The sequence below is a fragment of the Dipodomys spectabilis genome, unplaced genomic scaffold (assembly GCF_019054845.1).
Source record: "Dipodomys spectabilis isolate Male_0828 unplaced genomic scaffold, ASM1905484v1 ptg000018l, whole genome shotgun sequence".
NCBI lineage: Eukaryota > Metazoa > Chordata > Mammalia > Rodentia > Heteromyidae > Dipodomys > Dipodomys spectabilis.
The window spans coordinates 4,729,796-4,753,068 of record NW_024870695.1 but is presented as its reverse complement, the minus strand read 5'-3'; the positions used below and the strand labels follow the sequence as shown (position 1 = coordinate 4,753,068).

The following is a 23,273-nucleotide window of genomic DNA, read 5'->3' as shown; positions in this document are numbered from 1 at the left end:
ACCATACAGAGCCATCCCTGAACTTTTTTGCACACAGCTGGTGCTCTACCACTTGAGCTATAGATCTACTTCCAGCTTTTTGGTTGTTCATTGCATATATAAGAGTCTCTTGGACATATCTGCCTGGGTTGGTTGGCTTTGAACTGTGTTCCTCAGATCTCAGCCTCCTAAGTAGCTAGTATTGGAAATGTGAGCCTCAAGTGTCCACCCATTAACTTTATTTAAAGTTTTCTTCTTACATAATTGCAGAATTTCCTTCTTTTAGTCTTTATTTTCTTTCTAACCTATCTTTGTCATTCCATATATCAAGTATTACTCCAAACAAAATCCTTTGATTATTCCTCAGTTGGTACAGAATAGCTAAAACTAGCTACCTGTCTACCCTTGCCCTAAAGTTCCTTTCCTAGAGATATCCTACCAGAACAAATCTTTTTTGTTTTGTTTTGTTTTATTAAATTACTATTTTTAAATGGTTGTACAAAGGGATTTCAATTCAACAATCAGTTTATGAGTATAATGCATTTTGATCAATGTCACCTCTTCAGTTGAAGAACAGCTGTTCACCCTTCCCCAAAACTGGTTTTGAATGGTTCCATAATGGTTTTTAGTTCCTTTCTCCCACATTGTTGCCTTAGCCTTCAAACTGTTCATTGCTTTATCTTTTTTATCTGTGGGGCACATTCATACTTAAGACCCAGCTCAAATATCATTATCTTTAACACCTTTCACTGTTGATAGTGATTATGATTAAATTGTTTATTATTTTCTTAATGTCTGGGAGGTACCTGGCACAGAGAACACATTCAAATTTGAAGAATTAATTACTTAAATTTGTAGGCAATAAAAATTGTATAGCACAATTTTTGTATGTATTGTTGTTTTGTTTTTTTTTGTTGTTGGTGGTGGTGGTACTTAAGATTGAACCCAAGGCTTTGTCACACTGTCTAAACTGAGCTTCATCCTTTGTCTGCCAGTTGATAGGTTAATTGGTTCCTAGCCAGGAACTGATCATTATTTACTTTTGAAAAATTCATGGTAATTTTATAATTTAGTTTATTTTGTACTGAGTTGAATAAAATTAAGTCTTTGTTGTTCTGCAGTGTACTTGTAACTAGAAAGTAAGTTCATGATGATCTTCAGTCAGATCACTCTCGTTTACCACAGTAAGACTGGCCACTTTATGGTATTTTGTTTTTAAATTTTTATTAAAGACAAGCATGACTTATGGGGGCTTTATTTCTAGTAGAAAATCTCTATTCTGTTTCTCTAGATTTTAATAAGTGTTTAAGAACTTTCCAATTCTTTAGGCATTGTTCTTACTGCAGTTATTAAGCTTTGATTAAATTTGGTAAGGAAAACTATTAAAATTACAAATGTATTATGCCTGAACTCAGGAGGCTGAGATCTGAGGATTGTGGCCCAAGCAGAAAAGTCTATGAGACTCTTTTCTCTAATTAACCTGAAAAAGCTGAGGGATAGCACTCAGGCCCTGAGTTCAAGCCCCAGAATTGGCAGTAAAAATTTAAAAAATTAGAACATGTTTCAGCCTGTTATATAAAAGAATAATATTGGAAATAAGGATGTTTAATTATAGATTAGTTGTAGATAAATATTTTTAAATAGGTAGTAATTCTTTCAGGTAACGTTTTAATTAAATAATATTAACAACATCTTTATCCATAGAAAAAAGCAGAAGAAGCTCATAAAATTTTTGAAGGTCTTGGCCCAAAAGTTGAATTGGTAAGTAAGAAATTTATTTTCTTGTTCGTAATTACCCTCCCCCCCTTTTTTATTGTTGGTCTGGGGCTTGAACTCTGGGCCTGGACGCTGTCCATGCACTCTTCAGCTCAAGGTGAGCACTCTACCACTTGAGCCACAGCGCCACTTCTGGTTTTCTAGTGGTTTATTGGAGATCAGGGTCTCACGGACTTTTCTGCCTGGGCTGGCTTTGAACCATGATCCTCAGATCTCAGCTTCCTGAGTAGCTAGGATTGCAGGCGTGAGCCACCGACGCCCAGCCTAATGCCCCCCTTTTTTTGATATCAGTAGTAGCTTTTCTTGGGGTAAAATGGAATATGACTCATTTATTTTGGAATGAGAAGGATATAGCTTGGGCAGACAAAGTTTGTGATAAAGTTTAATATAACAGCAAATAAATTTGGTTTACTTTTGCAGAAACATCCTGAGCGTGTGTTCATTGAGCTGGCACATGGAATCCTTTAAGATAAAAGGAAAAAATATTGATAGAAAATTCTTTATGCCATACTTTCAGAACAATAAATGTGTGATCTTTTCCTTTGAAATAAAATGAAATCTATGAGTAATCATATTCATTATAGGACATAGTTTGCAAACTTTCTTAGAGAAGTGGAAATTTTAGGAGATGGAATTATTCAGGAACCCCAGAAGTCTGAAGGTTTTGGCAGGGCATGTTATTATATTGAAGATCAGGTACGACTAGGCTTAAAATGTTGATTTTAAGTGGGGCACTGGTGGCTCAGACCTGTAATTCTAGCTAAATAGGAGGCTGAGATGTAAGGAACACAATTTGAGGCCAACAGGCAGGAAAGTCCAGTTCATGAGACTTAATCTCCAGTTAGCCACCAGAAACTTGGAAGTGGAAACTGGAAGTGTGACTCAAGTGATAGAGCACTAGCCCTGAGCAAAAAAGTTCAGGGACAGCACCCAGGCCCTAGACCAGCACACAAAAAAAGTTTATTGTATGTCTCTTCTTAGACATATGTATAACATTTTACACAGAATATGTGGTTTATTTTACAGCCACTCTATAACCAGCCATCAGACACCAAGGTTTACCATGAGAACATCAAGACGTAAGTATTTATCATCTTTGGAGTTCTCCTGTTAAAGACCATATATTCTATAAAGAGATCATTTTTATGTTATCTGCTGACATTATAACATAATGTAGATGTGTTTAGATTTGTGTAATTTGCTGTCATTTTTTACTATATGTTATCTTCCTCTGGCTTCTTGGGGGTTGGGGTAACAGCTTTGAGTTTCCGAGGCCAAAAAGTGAAATAAATTATTGCATAAAACTAGCTGGTTTTATAATCTGCTAGTAAAAAAGGTGAATACTTAAAATTGAAATGGCTTACCTTGAGGCTTGAATTTTTTGCCTCCTGTTTTGTCTTTTTTTCAGTGGAGTACCTGCAAGGCGCATGATGAAGTAAGATAATGAAGCTTTTTCATTTAAGACTAGTGATGACACCGTCCCCCACCAAGCCACATCTGCCATTGCAAAGTAGAAGTGCCACGGATCATTTTATCATTATTCAAAATCCTATTCTAGGGAAATCCCTTCCATGACTCTTTCTAATGACGGTATTTGTAGATCCTTCTGCCATTTAATGTCCTGGTGCCTTGGAAGGCTCAGTCACCTCATGTCGGTGAGGAGGCTGCTCCAGAATGTAGTTTGCTCAGCCTTACTCATCCTAGTACCAGGTCTTTATGGATGCAGATCTTGGAATAAGAAAATAAGTGAAAAGAAAACTTAATTTCTTGATCTGATTGAAGAGAGGAACCTAGATAGGTATCTTTTTTTTTTTTTTAAAGTATCGTACTTTAAGAACATTTTCGTTGAATTATTCTTACTTGGTGACAAATGTGATATTTCTCTTACATGTTTTATTAAATATAACTGATTACTAATGAGCACATGGCTATATATATATTCTAAGAGTGTGTGCAATAGTTAACTACTTTGCAGAACTGGTGGCAAATATAATTTGCATGGTAGTGTGCATGAAAATCATTGAATTGGAATTTAAACTTTTGTTAAGTAAGTAGTTATAAACGTCACATATGAAGAATTTTTCTGTGAGATGCTACTCTGGTCTCAAGAATCATTAGGAATAGATTAGGCTAAAACTTGTAAAATATGTCTTGTTTAAGAATTGTTTTTAACTGTTTAAATCTTTTTTTTTTTTTTAAAAGAATAATAGATAAAACTTAGTTGGTTACTTTCAGTGACTTTTTTTTTACCCCCATAAAGCTTTGGTTATGTTTGTGTTTTGTCTTTTCCCTCTTATAATTTGAAGAGCAGCTCTGTCCTTCATTTATTTCATGTTATCCACATTATGTAGTTAGTGCTTGTCATACTGTCCTCAGGGTGGTACTGACTACTATGACTTCACTTAAATTCTTTTGAAGCATTTAAAATTACTTTTATTGATTGTCATTTGCTTTAGTTTAGAACATAATTAGAATTAGAGCAAATTGAATATATGCTTTCACAGTACGTTGTCTTTTGGAATATTTACTCAGCTGTGTGCATATATATTAAGTCATTCTGTAGCTATATTCTTTAAGTATCGTCATTTGCTTTGTATGAAATAGCAAATGTACCTTTTAATAATTCTTTTCATCTCTTGGTTACGTTACTCTTTTATATGGCCATCTCCTAATTGTCCATGCTTATTTGAGTATAACCAGTGCCAGTGTTAAGTCTTGAGTGACAGATGATTCAAAAAACTGCTTCTATGTGCCTTGGCTTTCTATTTATATTTGAATAATAAGCTTGAAATCATTTGGACGTCGGTGGGGTGTAAATATTTATATTTGAAACCTGCATGTCACTGTTTTTGAAGATCACAGTGCTTCCAATTTAAAAAATTTAAAATTGTTAAGCTATAGTGGAAATCTTCCTGTCATATATGCCCTCCATTATTTCTAAGAGTGGGTTTGTAATAGAGGAAAATCTTATGTTTAAAGCAGAAATTGCTTCTCTCTAAATGTGTTGTTGTACATTATTTTTATAATAGAGAGGCCAGGGCCAGCTCCTTACTTGAGTAGGGAGGTACCTGTAAAACTTCTTTTCCCTTTACCTTCATTTCCTCTAAGTATCCATTGCTAGAGTTCTTAAAAAGAATAAGTGACTATATAATTTGAGAATAAAAATATGTTATAACTATGTGTATTAATTAAAAGTTAGCTGTATTATCTTTGTGTAGAATGGGAAGATTTTTAGTCAATTATAATTATTGCAAAAATTATAGTCTTATTTTGCAGGTTGAAAAAATTAAGATTAACTTTGATTGCATCATAAATTCTTAAGTGATCTTTGCCTGTTTGCCAGTGTCTCTGGAAAAAAAGTAACTGCAGCATTAAATTGGGCTTTTTCTTAATGTTATGCAACCATATTTTTCTCTTCTAGAAACCAGGTGATGAGGAAAAAACTCATTTTATTTTTTAAAAGAAGAAATCATGCAAGAAAACAAAGGGTGAGGTCCTATCCTTGTTAACTGCAATTTGTACAGCCTTCCCATTCATGCTCATTTAGGCATTCACTTTCCCCTTAATTATTAGTCTTTGATTATATTGAGAACAAATGCTGATTTAAAAAGTGATAGTAAATGTGAATTGAATGTAAATCTGATACTAATAATATTTCAGTATCATATTTAATATTATAATCAAATTAACTTCATGAGTCATTTTTGTATGACATTTTCATCTAACTAAAATAAAGCAAATGGTGATTATTTAAAATAATATGAAGGATAGAGTGATCTACATTTATTCTCTTACACCTCAATGTAGGTAAGTTATAGTCATGCCAATTAGAACTGGGTTAACTATGGTTCAGTTTTTTCAAATTCAAAATTTCTCATATTTAATTACATGACTTGCTAGCCAAAACTTTTGTGGCTATAATCACAGGATTTAAGTTACAGAAAATACATTGCCAATAAACTTATTTTCATAAAATGTTTATACTGATTTTACAGGGAAACTATTAATGTATTTAAATTCAGATGTTTAATAAATGAAGCTCTTAAACATTAGGTGTGAACTTTGTACCTTACAATGAATAATTGACAGCTTAATGAAACATAAAGCTTATTGGTTGCAAAATTACTGAAGTTATAATTTGCCAATCTAGTCCTTATTATTGTTCTTGAACTATTTGTTTTGCCAAGAACATACAAATATTAAGAAACGAGCTGACTTTTTAATGTTGTTGGTCATAGGACTTGAACTCTAGGCCTGGGTGCTGTCCCTCAGCTCTTCAGCTCAAGGCTGGTGCTCTACCACTTGAGCCACAGTGCCACTTCCGATTTTCTGTTGGTTTATTGGAGATAAGAGTCTCACGGACTTTCCTGCCTGGGCTGGCTTTGAACTGTGATCCTTAGATCTCAGCTTCCTGAGTAGCTAGAATTACAGAAGTGAACCTCCGGCACCCGGCTTGATCTGGCTTTTTTGTCTATCAATTTGTTGAAATTGCTAAATTAGCTCTCTGGTGATATAAACACAGAAGCTTAGAGGTTTTCACAGTTTGGAGAGTAATTACAAAATTTACATGTTAACTGATTTGTATATTCTTTCTCATGTATTATTCTAGAAAGATGAGCAAGATAGCCATATGATTTAATAAATAGTAGGGAGGCAGGTACAGTAGTCTGTGGTCACACACATACAAGTAACTATGAGAACATGTAAAAGGTGACACCTCATGTGGATATGAATCAGGTAGGGATAACTCTGAAATTTGTATTAAGTAAAATGGGATCTATTGTTGCAGGCTCAGAGCTGGCAGGACCTTAGGAGTTGAGCTAGGGAGAATGCTAGAGGAAGTGGGGTCTTGGCTTGTAGACTTTCCTGAGGGTCATGGAGGAGATTTTGGATCAATTCCTTGGAGTACCTTATAATTTTAAACTGAGGAGATAACAGTGCTTCAAGTTTGTATTTTAAGAATTTATATCTGGCCATAACATTAAGAATATATTGGAAGGTCTGGGACGATAGCTTAGGAGTACAATTCTTACCTAACATGTATGAGGCCCTGAGTTTCATGCCCTGCTCTGCCCCCCACCCCCCAAAAAAAGCCATAAGCATAGGAGGTATTTAGGAAGTGGTGGATTTAATCTGGGTAAGTAGTATTGGCTTGAGGTATTAATAGAGATGGAGAAAAGGTGAATGACAAAAATGCATATGGAGTTGGAAAGAATATTTAGGACATGGGGACATAATGGAGTATAAGGAAGAAATACTTCTCTAGTGCCTCTTTCTTGAGAAAAGCAATGTTGGCCATTTTTTCCTGTGTCGTTCTTATTTTTCTCAGCCCTTCTGTTAGATGTGTACATAGTTCTGTGCTCATAATGGAAGGTTATTCTCTGTTCTTTATTTAGAACATCGAGTAACAATTCACTTATTTATAAAAGCATTATTTTTTGTTGGTACAGAGAATTGAATTCAGAACATAATGGTTTCCAGGCAGATACTCTACAACTTGAATCAAGTACCCAGCCTTTTTTTTTTTTTTTTAAACACTTTTTCACACAGGGTCTAATGTTTATACCTAGACTAGCCTAGACCATGATACCCTATTTATACTTTCTGCATAGTAGGGATGACAGATATGGGCCACTGTACTCAGCCACTGGTTGTGGTGGTATTTTGTCTGGTCTAATCTTGAACCACAATCATCTTAATCTTTTCCACCTTAGTAACTGGGATTATAAATGTGAGCCACTGTCCCTTGCCCCAAATATTAGGTCTGTCTGTCTCTTTCTTTCTTCCTCCCTTCCTCCCTTCCTCCCTTCCTCCCTTCCTCCCTTCCTCCCTTCCTCCCTTCCTCCCTTCCTCCCTTCCTCCCTTCCTTCCTTCCTTCCCGTCGGCCGTGGGGCTTGAACTCTGGACCTGGGTGCTGTCCCTGAGCTCTTCAGCTCAAGGCGAACACTCTAAAGCTACAGTGCCACTTCTGGTTTTCTGGTGGTTAATTGGAAATGAGTTTCATACTTTCCTGCTCAGGCTGGCTTTGATCTGTGATCCTCAGATCTAAGCCTCCTGAGTAGCTAGGATTACAGGCATGAGCCACCGCTGCACCCAGTGTGATTTAATATATTTACTGGTCTGCCTGCCTGCCTGCCTTCCTACCTTCTGCCTTCTCTCCCTCCTCCCTTCTCCCCTCCTTCCCCCTCCTCCTTCCCTCTCTCCCTCCCTCCCTTTTTTTTTTTTGTAGATTGTGGGGCTTGAACTCAGGGCCTGGGCACTGTCCCTGAGCCTCTTTGTACTCAAGACTAGCCCTCTACCAGCACCACTTCCAGATTTTGAGTGCTTAATTGGAGATAAGAGTCCCAGAGAGACTTTTCTGCCTGGACTGGCTTTGAGCTACAATTCTTAGATCCCAGCCTCCTGAGTAGTTAGGATTATAGGCATGGAGCCACTGGCGCCTGGTTGGATTTACGTATGATAAAAAGTAATCAATTTCTGCCTTTCTCTATCTTTTCAAAAATGTCTATTGTATATAGTATTTATCCATAATAGCAAAAAAGTAAAACTACCAGAACCTTCAACACTAGAGGAATGGTTCAATGTTCATATTATCTCTTGACAGATTGGATGGATCTCAACAAAATATTCATATGGTTGGCTTTGGGTTATTGGTCATATTATAAATTGTATTGCTAATGTTGGTTTCTATTTTTTGACAATGAAGTCATGTTACCAGGAAAACAAAAGTATCAGTCAAACTGCTAGTAATAGTAGGTGTTTAATATATTAATTTGTATAGTTTAATGTTTACTAAAAAATTCCAGGCAAAGTATGCTCTATATTTTTGACATTAGGAAATGACTCCTTTTCTCTCTTGTTAGTTACATCAAGGACAAATTTTCATTCATAACTAATCATAGGCAAATGTACTTCTGACTTGACCTTAAAAAGAATTTATTTCGGGGCTGGGAAGGTGGCTCAGTGGTAGAGCACTTGCCTTGCATGCTCGAGGCCCTGGGTTCGATTCCTCAGCCCCACATAAGCAAAAAGAAAAAAGCCGGAAGTGGCTCTGTGGCTCAAGTGGTAGAGTGCTAGCCTTGAGCTGAAGAGCTGAGGGACAGCGCCCAGGCCCAGAGTTCAGGCCCCAGGACCGGACCAAAAAAAAAAAAAGAATTTATTTCAAAGTGTTAAGTTTATCAGAGTCACTTTTCAGAGTTTAGTTTAATTACTACTAATTTGCTATGGGTATTTAATAGGAACAAAAAATCTGCCAACGTTATGATCAGCTCATGGAGGCTTGGGAAAAAAAAGTGGACAGAATTGAGAATAATCCACGGAGGAAAGCTAAAGAAAGCAAAACAAGAGAGTACTATGAAAAGCAGTTTCCAGAAATTCGTAAACAAAGAGAACAGCAAGAAAGATTTCAGAGGTGAGTAGTTTTTTGTTTTCTTTGTGCTGGGGGTAAGTGCTTTATCACTGAGGTAGGTACCATTTCCAGATGAGTTGAAGTTTAATTTGTTGTGATTTTTATTTTAAGTAAGTTTTCTCTTAATTTCTCTTGTTTCCTGATGTTAATCAGTAGGAATGTGCACAAATAACTTCCTGTGAATTTAAAACGTTATTACCAACCTATGAAGATTATATCTTAGTGAATTTAACATTAATTTTTGTGCTTAACTGTTGTGCTTAATGTAATGAATATTTTGAAATTAATTCTTCAGCTCTTGAAATTATTACTGTGAACATGACAGTTGATAATATAATCAAACATTAAATTGGTTTCTAGTTAAGAAATTCTAGCCAGGTGCTAGTGGTTCATGCCTGTAATCCTAGCTACTCAGAAGGCTGAGATCTGAGGATCACAGTTCAAAGCCAGCCTGAGCAGAAAAGTCTGTGAGACTCTTCAATAAACTACTCAGAAATAGTCAGAAGTGGCTCTGTGGCTCAAGGGAGTGAGCACAGAGAGGCTCAGGGACAGAGCCCAAACCCTGAGTTCAAGCCTAAAAAAAAAGAAAGAAAATGAAAAAGAATTTTGAATTGTTATCCTCAGATTTTAGCCATCTGAGTAGAAAGGATTATAGAAGTAGCCCTGCTGCTTGCTGTACTTTTAAAAGTTTAATTGACCTGTTCTTTAGAACACAGGCAAAACTGCTTCTTGAAAAGGAAGTGGCATCAGTAACTCATTTTTTCCCCAAGCTTCCCATATTTAGTTACACCATTTTTAACTTGAACAGTTAACTTTTAAAATCTCCATCTTAGCATTTAAATAGTTAATAATGTAACTGGTAACTCAAGCATATTACTTGAATTCATTCAATAGTATTTTAGGAGGCAAGTGTAGCAGCTCATGCCTGTAATTCTTACTACTCAGGATGGGGAGAGAGATCAACAGAGTTGTGTTTTGAGGCAGCCTGGGGCAAAAAAGTGTGGAAGACTCAATCTCAGCCACTATGACCTAGGCATGTCTATTATCCCAGGTATGCAGGAAGTGTAAATAGGATCATGATCCAAGCTAACCTAGGTAAAAAGAGAGGCCCTGTTTGGGAAAACAACAAGAGCAATAAAGCTGGGGCATGGCTCAGGTGGTAGTAGTGTGTCTGTAGTTAGTGTAAGTCCCTGATTTTAAAGTCCCAGTATTGGATCCATCCCCAAAAAGTAATCTATATGGGGCTGGGAAGGTGGCTCAGTGGTAGAGTGCTTGCCTTGCATGCATGAGGCCCTGGGTTTGATTCCTCAGCACCACATAAGCAGAAAAAGCCAGAAGTGGTGCCGTGGCTCAAGTGGTAGAGTGCTAGCCTTGAGCTGAAGAGCTGAGGGGCAGCACCCAGGCCCAGAGTTCAGGCCCAACAACCGGCAAAAGAAAAAAAAAAAATCCTGGGAAAAAAAAAAGTAATCTCTATGAATTTAATTGATAATGTTTTCTTTCTAAAAGTTCTTTAATACTTATTTCTCCTTCATATTTAGAGTTGGCCAAAGGGGAGCTGGTCTTTCAGCCACCATTGCTAGGAGTGAGCATGAGATTTCTGAAATTATTGACGGTCTCTCTGAGCAGGAGGTAAGAAAATTAATCAATTCAACTTACTTTATTACTTAAACATTTCAGCCCTTTAGCCTAGGTTAGTAAGCATTTCTTTGCATGTAAATGAGGGAACTCTGGGTGCTGGAATTTGGACAATTCTAAAAAGTATAGCTAACCATTAAAGGATTTTAAACAAGGCAGTAATGTGATCATATTGATATTTTACAAAGATGTGTTTGGACCGCTGGGCAGCGGTGGCTCGCGCCTGTAATCCTAGCTACTCAGGAGGCTGAGATCTGAGGATCATGGTTCAAAGCCAGCCCGGGCAGGAAAGTCTATGAGACTGTTATCTCCAATAAACCACTAGAAAACTCGAAGTGGCATTGTGGCACAAGCAGTAGAGCGCTGGCCTTGAGCTGAAGAGCTGAGGGACAGTGCCCAAGCCCAGAGTTCAAGCCCCACAACTGACCAAAAAAACGTCTTTGGAAGCAAGGAAACCAATAAAAAGTTGAGGAGGAAGTTAAAAATAGGGATTTAAAGCTGGGCTGTGATGGCTCACACCTGTAATCCTAGCGTCTTAGGAGACTGAGTTCTGAGAATCACCTTTGGAAGCCAGCCTGGCCAGGAAAATCCCCATGATGCTTACCTTTGATGAACCACAAAAAAAAAAAAAAAAAAAAAATCCAGGAGTGAACCACACACACACACACACACAGCCACCCTCCCCCCCCACAGCTCAAGTAGGGTCCAGGTCTGAGTTCAAGTCCTACCACACATGCACACGCACGCGCACACACACCTCTCTAGTTCTTTCCCCTTTCCCCCAAGTCACAGCAACAATGGTTGGGATACTTAGGAGGAGACTGATAACAAAAACTTATAGAATGTAGAACGAACAAGATGGATGCATTGAATAAAGGGGAAGAAGAGGAGGATAGGAAGACTCCTGGTTTCTTTGTTGGAACACTGATTTGGGAGCCATTTCTTCAGATACCACAGAAATACATGCTTTTCAGATGGCAGAATATTTTCTCAAGGGCACTATCTTGTAAGATGAGCCTGAGAGAGTTGAATTGCAGATTAGGTATCACAGTCTTCTGTGTACACATGAAATTGTCTCAGTTGAAGTAAAAGGCTAATTCAGAATGAGAAAACACTTGCAGAATATATTATTTTGACTTTATGCATTTTATTGACTATCAAGAATAGAATCTAATAAATTATAAAACAAATATTAGAGACTAGGATAGACATTTAAAGAATATATAGTCCAGGCCAAACAGCAATTTTGCCACATGAAATATACTGTTTCCCAAAAGATAAGAAGCAGCTTTTCAGTCTCATTTTATATTTATTTCTTTTATGTATTTGTTTTCTTTATTATAATCAGCTTGAGTATTGTATTCATGAAGATGGTTATTATACTTTTAGGACTATCAAACAAATTAAAAATAATAAATTTCAAGCAGGGTGCCAGTGGCTCACACTTGTAATACTGTCTACTCAAGTGACTGAGATTTGAGGGCTGAGGTTCAGAGCCAGCCGGGGCAGGAAAGTCTGAGTTTTGTTTTGTTTTTTTGGTCGGTCGTGGGGCTTGAACTCTGGGCTTGGGCACTGTCCCTCAGCTCTTCAGCTCAAGGCTAGCACTCTACCGCTTGAGCCATAGCACCACTTCCGGTTTTCTAGCGTTTTATTGGAGATAAGAGTCTCACAAACTTTCCTGCTCAGGCTGGCTTTGAACCATGATCCTCAGATCTCAGCCTCCTGAATAGTTAGGATTACAGGCGTGAGCCACCAGCGCCCAGCTAGTCTGAGATTTTTATCTCCAATTAACTACCAAAAAGCTGGAAGTACTACCAAAGAGTACCATCTTTGAATGAGAAAGCTAAGGTATAGTATTCTTGGCCCTAAATTCAAGACCTAGTACTTGCACCAGAAAAAAGGAATAAATTTCATTCCCTAACAGTGATTCAAACCACCTGTTAAACTTGCTTCCAAAGCTACCTACTTTTTATTGAGCATTACTAGTTTTAATTTTAATTTAATTACTAGTTTTAATTGTTCTCAATTTTCTATAGGTTTTGTTTTAATTTCTGTGGTTATCCCCATAAATAATGACCGAAGATAATTATTAAAGAGTCAGATTATTCAAAATAAATGATACATATAAATGAATAAATACATAGTGTAAATTTCTAAGGGCAGGGATTTTTTTTTGAGGATTCAAATATGTAAATATTTTAAATTGATTTAATTTAAAATAGTTTTGAAAGATTTAGACATAATTTGATAAGTGAAGCAACGGTATCTGACTGAGTAGCTATAATCCTAGCTAATTAGGATGCTCAGACCTGGAGGATTGTATTTGTAGTTAGTCTGGGCAGAACAGTCCACAAGACTCCATGTCCAATTAACTAGCAAAGAGCTGCGCTGGGCGGCTCAGATGGTAAAGTGGCATCTGAGTGTGCAAGAGCCATGAACCTCTGAATTCTCTAGCCTCACTACTAGCCAAGAATTTAGATAAATCAAATTTTTATAATTGTACTGTGTACCACATTTAAAACAAAAAGCAGTGTCATGATTTTTTTACTAGTCCTGTGTATGGGTGTGTGTGGGCTTATGTGTGATACATGTATACATGTCATCCTGGGGCTACTGTCCAATATTTTTTTGTGCATATTGTTTTGGATTGTGATGAGTTAAATACAGATTTACTTTTTTGAGGAGGACAAGTCTTTTAGATAATTTCTGTGATAAAAATAGATGCTTTCATGACAACATTATTTCAGAATTCTTTTTTTTTTTTTTTAAATTTAATTTTATTTTATTTGTGAACATACTGTACAGAGGGGTTACAATTACATGAGCGGGATAATGAGTACATTTCTTACCAAGCATTGCAGCCTCCTCCTTTGGTTTACCCTTCACATCCCTTCCCAGCCTCCCCCCTCCCCCCCAATCCCAATCCTTCTCCTTCCCCCCCCCCCCCCCCCCCCCCATTTCAGAATTCTTATCACTAACCCTAGAGCGGGTAGAAAATTGTGCACAACACCCAAGACTCTTAAGAACTACTTTAGGTCTTAGGTTGTTGAACTGATCCACGTAAACTTTTACAGATTCCCCCACTCCCATCCCTTTTTTCCCCACCCCCCCACCTCCCTTTTCCTTTTTTTGGTCCTTTAAGAGAATTATAGAGACATATCTCACATACTGAGGGACAACTTTACACGTTTTTGTGTATTGTTACATAATGTTGAGTTATCATCCATTTCTACTGCTACAATTGAGCTTAAATTTAAGATCTTCATAGTAGATTGAAGATGCATCAGCCCCAGAGTTCTGATATCTTCTGTTCTTTCCTGAGCTTATCCTTCCTCTTCCCTCCATGTCCTGCCTTACCCCTTCCCTCCCTTCCCCTCTTTGTGTGTGTGTGTATGTGTGTGGGCATGGACATGGACATGGGCATGGGCATGTGCACATGCTTGAACTCAGGGCCTGGATGCTGTTCCTGATTTTGTGTTTCCTCAAGGCTATTGCTGTGCTTTTTGGTGGTTTATTGGAGGTAAGAGTCTCAAGGACTTTTCTTCCTGGGCTGGCTTTGAACTAATTCTCAGATCTCAGTCTCCTGAGTAGCTAGAAACAGGTATGGGCCACTGGTAGTCAGCAAGTTATTTTTTAGAATGAAACATTTTGTTATGTTCTCATCCTTATAAGTAACTTACTTTGTGAATCATTTAGCACAGTGTCTGTAGAGTAAATCGGTGTTACTTTTTGCTAGGCTCGGTGCCGTATACTTCTTTTGGTATACATATACACACATATATACATACACATATATACATACATACACACATATACACACACATTGGTTGTCTTTGGAAAATTTAACACAAACCAGGAGTACCTTAATGTATGTAATTCCTATGATTAGAGCAAATGAACTTTTTTTTATAGCATATATTGAGTAATTTCACTTATTCTATATCACGTTTGAAATTACTTTTAAATTCGTGATTAAAATGAAATGAATCCTGTGGAATTTGTAGAAATAATTTCTTTTATCATGAATAAATCTGTGTTAAGTTTCTTTGCTTCCTTTCCTGCAGATTTCATTAATGGACACCTGGAAGCATTTTTTTTTTTCGGTTTATCAGTTGAGGTGATTTTATGCTAATATGTCTCTTTCAAACATTGGTATTCAAATTGATTGGAGTATCTCATGAAATTGGAGACTTTGTAAGACTTGACTAGAAGGAAATACATGCCTATCTATAAGCAGAATTTTTAGAAAACAACCCTTGTCTTGTATTTGAGTAAACATTCATAATTTTGGTAAAACATTTTTTTCATGAAAACGTGCTTTAAGATACCCTAAATTATGATGTGGCAAATAAGTCATACACATGTAGATTTGAAATCAGCATAATTCTAAGGATAACAGTCCTAATTTTTTATTGGAATTTAGGAATACCTATAGCTACATAAGTTTAGGTTACATAATATTAATACTTTTAAATTTTTGGTCTGTTTGCTTGTTTTTGCATTTATTGTTCTATAAAACGAGCTTAGATTTGTATGCTAAAATGATGAGAGACTATGGTTTGTGTGTGTGTGTGTGTGTGTGTGTGTGTGTGTGTGTGTGTGTGTGTGTGTGTGTGTGTGTGTGTGTGTGTGTGTGTGTGTGTGTGTGTGTGTGTGTGTGTGTGTGTGTGTGTGTGTGTGTGCGCGCGCGCCAATTGTAGGGCTTGAACTCAGATCCTGGGCACTGTGCCTGAGCTTTTGTGTACAAGCCTCATTCTCTACCACTTTGAGCCACAGCTCCATTTGCTGGCTTTTTTGGGTAGCTAGTTGTAGATAAGAGTTTTATGACTTCCTGCCTGGGTGGCTTTGAACTGTAATTGTTAAATTTCAGCCTCCTGAGTAGCAAAACTACAGGTATGAGCCATCCCTTAGAGTAAGAGATTAGTTTCTTTTTTCTTTTTTTGCTGGTTGTGGGGGCTTGAACTCTGGGCCTGGGCATTGTCGCTCAGCTCTTTAGCTCAAGGCAAGTGCTCTACTACTTGAGCCACAGCACCAGTTGCAGTTTCCTGGTGGTTAATTGGAGGTAAGAGTCTCATGGACTTTCCTGCTGGGGCTGGCAAATCTCAAGCCTCCTGAGTAGCTAGGATTACAGGTGTGAGCCACCAGCTCCTGGCAAGACTAGTTGCTTAATGAAGCTTTTGTGATAATTAAATGCTTCATAAAATCACTACTTCGCCAGGTGCAACTCTACCATTTGAAGTATACCTCCACTTCTCTTTTTGCTGGTTAGTTGGAGAGAAAAGTTTCACAGACTTCCCTTTGGTGGGGTGGCTTTGAGCTATGATATTCATATCTCAGCTTCCTTAGTAGCTAGGATTATAGGTGTGAACCCTAGATTGTGTTTCTTTTTAATGTCTATTAAGAATTCTGTGGCTCTTTTAAAATTTCTCATTTAAATTTTAAATTACATATATTTTGTTTTATTTTCAGAATAATGAGAAGCAAATGCGACAGCTGTCTGTGATCCCACCTATGATGTTTGATGCTGAACAAAGACGTGTCAAGTTCATTAACATGAATGGTCTTATGGAGGACCCTATGAAGGTTTACAAAGATAGGCAGTTTATGAATGTTTGGACTGATCACGAAAAGGAAATCTTTAAGGACAAGTAATTTAAAATTTAAATTATTCTCTAATAGAAGTTAGCAATTAAACTGTTGCCACAAAACTTTTTTTCATGAGAATATTGATATTCCAAAAGTTTATAGGTGTGAAAATTGGCAACAGAGATCAGTACTAAGAATGTGGACTGATTTTTTTTTAAGAGAAACTCACAAACTTGGGTGCTATTGGAACACTTAAATGTCCTTTTTTGTTGTTGTTGCTTTTTGGGAGGGGAGGAGAACAAGACTCAGTATATAACCTAGGCTTATCTTTAACTCAATCTTCTTTTCCTACCTCCATGTCCAAAATTCTGAGATATGTATTAGCTTGGGGAGGTCTTTAAAGGTACAGATTTTGCCAGGTGTTAGTGGCTCATGTCTTTAAGCCAGGAGATTGAGATCTCAGGATCATGGTTCAAAGTCAGCCTAGGCAGGAAAGTTGTGAAAGTATCTCCAATTAATCTCAAAAAACTAAAAATGCTAGAAGCAGAGCTGTGGCTCAAGTTGTATAGTGCTAGCCTTGAGCACAAAAGCTCAGGAACAGTATTCATGCCCTGAGTTCAAGCCCTAGAACTAGTACCAAATAAAAAAAAGTACAGATTTCTATGATTTCATGTTACGTAGATTGATCATTTCCTGTTGGATAGTTCCCAGGACCCTACCTTTGATTTATAGTTGTTAATCAAAGAACCGCTGGGAATTAGTCTATATATAATATTCCTTTATTGCAGTTTTCATTTTTAAACTTGTAAGTTGTAAAATGTTTGCATATATGTTTTTGCTTTTCTGCTTTTTGTTTTTTAACTCAGGTTTATTCAGCATCCAAAAAACTTTGGACTAATTGCATCCTACTTGGAAAGGAAGGTAAGAAATAGTTTTGTTGAGAATGTTTTATTGTAATGATATTACTTTGGAGTTTCTGTACTTTTATAAGAAACAGTAGTTAGAGCTGATTTTGTAAAGTACTTGATATAGAAAAAATTCTTATTACAATTACTAATTATAATCATTTAAATTATATGAGGAATCCTAAGCCCAGAGCTAATTTTCATGGTTCATGACATGATCTGATCTTATGTATTAAAAATATTGCTTACTGTCTGGTGCCAGTGGCTCACGCCTGTAACCCTAGCTACTCATGAGGCTGAGATCTGAGGATCGCAGTTCAAAGCCAGCTGGGGCAAGGAAAGTCCGTGAGACTCTTATCTCTAATTAACCACCAGAAAACCTGAAGTGGCGCTATGGCTCAAGTGGTAGAGCACTCACCTTGAGCTGAAAAGCTCAGTGACAGCACCCAGGCCCAGAGTTCAACTACCACCACCACCACCAACAACAAAAATTGCTTATCGTGTTTTATTAAAGTAAATTTCCTCTGATTTTTTTTTTCCTATTGTGAACTGGCTTTAATGTTTTTGAGCAAAATATTTCAAAAGAAATTTTGAATATTATATGTAGTAGAAATTAATTAGAAAGTTAAGAAAATACTTGAATATATTTTGGTAGTTTGTATCTTTAGCATAATTTAAATTTAGGCAAGTGTAACTGTCTATTAAAGCAGTAAATATACGTGTTAATAGAACTTAGATCTGCCTTAAAGTATTGCCCACAGAAGTATTCTTTTAACATAGACTAGGAGTACCAGAAAATTTCCATGAAAGTTGTCTTTCATTAAAAATATCTTTTATTTCACTGCATCTTCAAAGAAACTTTTTCCTTACAGAGTGTTCCTGATTGTGTTTTATATTATTATTTAACCAAGAAAAATGAGAATTATAAAGCCCTAGTAAGAAGGAATTATGGAAAACGCAGAGGCAGAAATCAGGTGTGTTGCATTACGTTGTGATGTTTTTGGGTTGATAAAAATATGAAGATAAACATTAAAACTGGAGTTTCATTCTTGATATGTGTTTTAGAGATTGATATTTCTGTTATTTAAGATGTATCCCTGTAAGCATTAGTTTGAAGTGTATTCTGAATGTAATTTCTGGTGTAATAGATTGTTACATATTTTTCTACATTCATGTCTTTGGAATCATATACCTTAGTGTTAGTACATAAAATTATACATGAGAACTTTAGTACCTTACCTAATGTATCATCTTTAACTAGTCTTTTTTTTTTTTTTTTTCTGAGACAGGGAAAAGTAGACTGTCCAATAGAGAGTATAACTAGAATAGAAAATTTTTTTACCAAAATGTCCAAGATCAAATTTTATTTCAGATTAACCTCATTTGTGGAATTTAGATATATTAACCTTTAGAAAATACTTTATCTGAGGAACAGTTTTTCATAAGTATAGATGTTTACAGTTGGAATTCCATTGTTTCAAATCTGTTCACCCCAAAATAACCAGTGAGCAGCTGTCATACTTCTGTGTGTGCAGTTAGAGGGGCTGCTGCTGTAATGCCGATGCCATTGCCTATTATTCTGTTTACCCTGGTAGATGGACTTGAATGGATGTATGAACTCTGACAGCTGCTATTACCATTCTTAGTCTCTTCTGGTCTCCCCACACAGGAACACTTTCAATTAGTAGGTTCTTATTATTTCCTTATCTTGAGAACCATAGCCACCAAATATAGATTTCTTTCTTTCTTTAATTGATTTTTGTGCCAGTCCTGAGGCTTGAACTTAGGGCCTGGGTGTTGTCTGAGCTTTTTTTTTTTTTTTTTCCACAAGGCTAGCATTTTACATTTTACATTTTTACCAGTTGAGCCACAGCTCTGCTTCAGAAATTTTGTTGATGAATTGGAGTTACGAGTCTTATGGACTTCCCTGCAATCAACATAGGTATACAGGTATCTTTCTTGTATATTGATTTACTCTGTCAGTAATAGTGGTATGGCAGAGTTACAGGGAAGGTTTACTTTTGAGGAACATTCATACTGATCTCCATAGTGGTTGTACTAGTTTATATTGCTACCAACATCATATGAGGGTTTCTCTCTTCTCCCCCTCATCTTTGCCAGTATTTCAGATAGAGATTTGTTAGACTCAGTTTACTCATTATTCAGAGTCATAACTTTAAAAAAAATATTTCCTTCAAACAGTACCTCTTCATTACATTACGATTATAGTCTTTGGAAATAGTATTTCTTTGTTAAAAAAAAAAAAAAAGTATAGGGAGGCCGGATGTGATAGTACATGCCAATAATCCTGGCACTCAGATGCTGAGGCAGGGGGATCACAGTAAGATCAAAAATTCCCCAGCCATATATTATTTTCCTTATTAAAGGTTTCTGGAACATTGATTTACTTCCCTCCTAAACTTCTCTCCTAAGCACATGCATGCCTATTAAGTTTCAGCCTTATCAGCACTTTTCTCTTATATTCTTGTTTAACATTTCATTGTACTATAATCCTCTGTGTGAATTTACAGGACTGAGATTTGCTACTTTTACCCTCATCTTGATTCAGTGGTAGGTGTTTACTCCTGGTGGGGTCAGGTTTAGTTTGTTCAGCCCTTCCATTAGTTTAGTCCTTCCCTTAATAGATCTTTCTTCCATTTTGCTGTCTTTTTCCTTTCTCCTTTCCTTTCCTTTCTTTTCCTGCCCTGTCCTGCCCTGTCCTTTCCTGTCCTTTTTCCTTTCCTTTCCTCTTTTTTCTAATTCACTGGGCATTTGGGAGAGGTGGGGAATTAAATGATGGGCTTAGACCACTATCTGAGACCAAAAGATTCTCATTTATGTTTCTTTAGTGCCCATGTACTTCATTCTGTTTATTTGTATCAAAATAAATGGGCAGTTTTTCAGAATGAGAAGGTCTTAGTTTTAAGGATTCTCCTGTGTAAAACCAAATTCACTAAAGATAGACCCCATGAGAGGAGAAAGTTTTTAATGAAAGAATAATTTCAGATTCTGTCATTACTTAATCATTCTGGATGATGTGTAGTGGATTATAAGGAAACAAGTCAAGAAGTGGGAAGACCAGTTAGGGAGTGGTTACAATCTGAATGGGTTGGACAAGATTCTAGGGGAGAGTTCAGGAGAAATATTGTTTTGAAGGTGTGTGTGTGTGTGTGTGTGTGTGTGTGTGTGTGTGTGTGTGTGTGTGTGTGTGTGTGTGTGTGTGTGTGTGTGTGTGTGTGTGTGTGTGTGTGTGTGTGTGTGTGTGTGTGTGTGTTGATATTTTTAGTTTTTGTTTTTTGTGTGTGTGTGTGTGTGTGTGTGTGTGTGTGTGTGTGGTGATATTTTTAGTTTTTGTTTTTTCTTTCTCCTTCTTCCAATGGAGCTGTGAATACACAGCATATGCTAGACAAATGTTCTGCCACAGGTATTTGAAGGTAGAAGTAAAACCAGTGGGTTTTGTTGATGTTGACTGTGGAAAAATGAAAGTCAGTATTGGGGGCAACATCAAATGTTTGCTTGTGGAATAGCCATTATGACAGAAGAGTAGATTTATGATATGTCTAAGTTTCAGAGAACAGGAAGAGATCCAAATGAAATGTTTAAGTGGAATACATAGTTAAATGTATAGGAAAAAGATCTAAATTGGAGATGTGGAAATTTTGTTTTTTTGCCCCAGTCATGAGGCTTGAACTCAGCACCTGGGCACTGTCCCTGAGCTCTTTTTGCTCAAGGCTAGCCCTCTACCACTTTGAGACGTAACTCTACTTCCAGTTTTCTGGTGTTACTTGGGAGATAAGAGTCTCAGGCCTTTACTACCCTGGCTGGCTTTGAACCACAGTCCTCAGCTTCCTGAGTAGCATAAGCCACTGATGCCTACCTAGAGATGTGAAATTTTTGAGAAAAGATTTCATTTTTCAAAGAGAATTTAGTTTAAAAGTGAAAGTATTCTGAGCTGGTTGCTGATGGCTCACATTTGTAAGCGTTGGAGCCTAAGATCTGAGGATCACAGTTCAAAGCCAGCCCAAACAGAAAGGTCCATGAGACTTATCTCCAGTTAACAAGAAAACTAGCAGTGTTGTGGTGGCTCAAAGTGGCAGAGTACCAGCTTTGAGTGAAAAGCTCCTCAGAGGCAGGGCCCAGGCCCTGAGTTCAAGTCTCAGGACCAACAAACAAAAATCTGAATCAGTGTGGTGGCTCAAACCTGTGATGTTAGCTACTTGTATGAGTACAGTAGTATATGCCTGTCACTTTCAACATCACATGGAAGCATGTGTAGATGGATCAAATCCCAGGCTAGCCTGAACCTGAAGTAAGATACTACTTGAAAATAACACAGAAATGTTCTTGGAAATGGCTCAAGTGGTATAGTACTTGCCTAGCAAGTGTGAGGTCCTGAGTTTATAGCCAAAGTACTGCCCAAAGCAAAAATGTCTGTCAACCCTCTTGACTTTACCCTGATATGATTAGTGAATTTGGAGGTCACTTTACTGCTCTATTATTCAATGATAGCGACCATAGCCCTTTTACTAAAGGAAACTCTTGAGTTCTATTGAAGTTCTACTTGATCCTTTCAGTGCTTTTTTATTGTATTCCCACCCACAGCTTCTGCTAGAAAGACTAGTTTTCAGTCAGCAGAAGGAAGTATAAATTGGTGTTTATTTTTGCCAGACCTGAGGCTTGAACTCAGGGCTTGGGCACTGTCCCTGAGCTTCTTTTGCTCAAGGCTAGCATTCTGCCACTTGAGCCACAGCACTACTTCTGGCTTCTTTTGTTTATGTGGTACTGAGGAATCAAACCCAAGGCTTCATGTATGCTGGGCACTCTACCACTAAGCCATATTCCCAGCTCATTTGCTGTTCATTGACTGAAAGATTCATTCTAAAATTTGTGAAGTTTTCAGTTTTTTAAGGTGCTGTTCCTGAAGATGTTCTTTCATTATTCTGACAATGAAGCTTTAATCTTTATCAAAACTACAAAGCACTCATATTTGTAAAAATTGTGTTCAGATATTATTATTTGCAGAAAATTTAACTTTCTTTATTCTATTTCAAAGCTATTTTAGTTCTGCTTGTTAGTATCCTATAAGACTGAGTTTGTTTGTTTTTTTTGGGTTTTTTTTTTTTTTTTTTTTTTTTTTTTGCGTCTGGTCGTGGGGCCTGAACTCTGGGCCTGGGCACTGTCCCTCAGCTCTTCAGCTCAAGGCTAGCTAGCGCTCTACCACTTGAGCCACAGCGCCATTTCTGGCTTTCTTTTTGCTTATGTGGTGCTGAAGAATCGAACCCAGGGCCTCATGCATGCAAGGCAAGCGCTCTACCACTGAGCCACCTTCCCAGCCCTTGAATGCAATTCTTATTTTATATTACTACTATCTTTGATGGCATTGGGTTTGAACTCAGGATCTCAAGCTTTGTAGGCAGGTCTTCTTGGTTGAGTCATATCCTCAGCCATCTTTTACTTTATTATTATTATTTTTTGTTGGTTGTGGGGGCTGTACTCTGGGCCTGGGCACTGTCTCTCAGCTCTTCAGCTCAAGGCTAGCACCCTATCACTTGAGCCACAACGCCATTTCTGGCTTTTTTCTGCTTATGTGGTGCTGAGGAACCTAACCTAGGGCCTCATTCATGTGAGGCAAGCACTCTACCACTGAGCCACCTTCCCAGCCCACTTTAGTTATTTTTAGATGGAGTTTCTAGGTTTTACCTGGAATGGCTGGCCTTGGATCATGATTCATAATTCTCTCACTAATGGCCTTTAGATAGCTGAAATCCCAGGTTGATACCACCATGCTTGATTTACTGACTGAGATAGAAGTCTTGTTTATTTTTTCTTGGGCTGCCCAAGAGCTGTGATGCTTCTGATGTCTATCTCCTGAACAGCTGGTATTACAGGTACAAGCCGCTATGCTTGGCCTCTCTCTATATTAGTAAAAGCAGTTCCCATTTGAAGCTAAGGATTGTTCTCTTTGTTGCAAAAATTAGTGAGCC

At 37.3% G+C, this 23,273-nt stretch overlaps 1 protein-coding gene across 21 annotated transcripts in view; it reads left to right on the top strand.

Annotated features, from left to right (window-relative positions):
* The window catches only part of Ncor1 (nuclear receptor corepressor 1), a 172,699-nt gene that overhangs the window by 58,577 nt on the left and 90,849 nt on the right, over positions 1 to 23,273 (top strand). For 13 of the 21 annotated variants that reach the window (XM_042671893.1, XM_042671888.1, XM_042672019.1 and 10 more), the window contains exons 7-15: positions 1,684 to 1,740; positions 2,782 to 2,834; positions 3,164 to 3,190; positions 5,177 to 5,243; positions 8,994 to 9,166; positions 10,702 to 10,792; positions 16,268 to 16,446; positions 17,251 to 17,305; positions 18,162 to 18,263. In XM_042671893.1, the coding sequence (XP_042527827.1) occupies positions 1,684 to 1,740; positions 2,782 to 2,834; positions 3,164 to 3,190; positions 5,177 to 5,243; positions 8,994 to 9,166; positions 10,702 to 10,792; positions 16,268 to 16,446; positions 17,251 to 17,305; positions 18,162 to 18,263 (804 nt within the window). Of the gene's footprint in view, positions 1 to 1,683; positions 1,741 to 2,781; positions 2,835 to 3,163; positions 3,195 to 5,176; positions 5,244 to 8,993; positions 9,167 to 10,701; positions 10,793 to 16,267; positions 16,447 to 17,250; positions 17,306 to 18,161; positions 18,264 to 23,273 lie in introns of those variants that run through there. The other 8 variants (XM_042672047.1, XM_042672027.1, XM_042671957.1 and 5 more) reach the window with 2 other exon arrangements.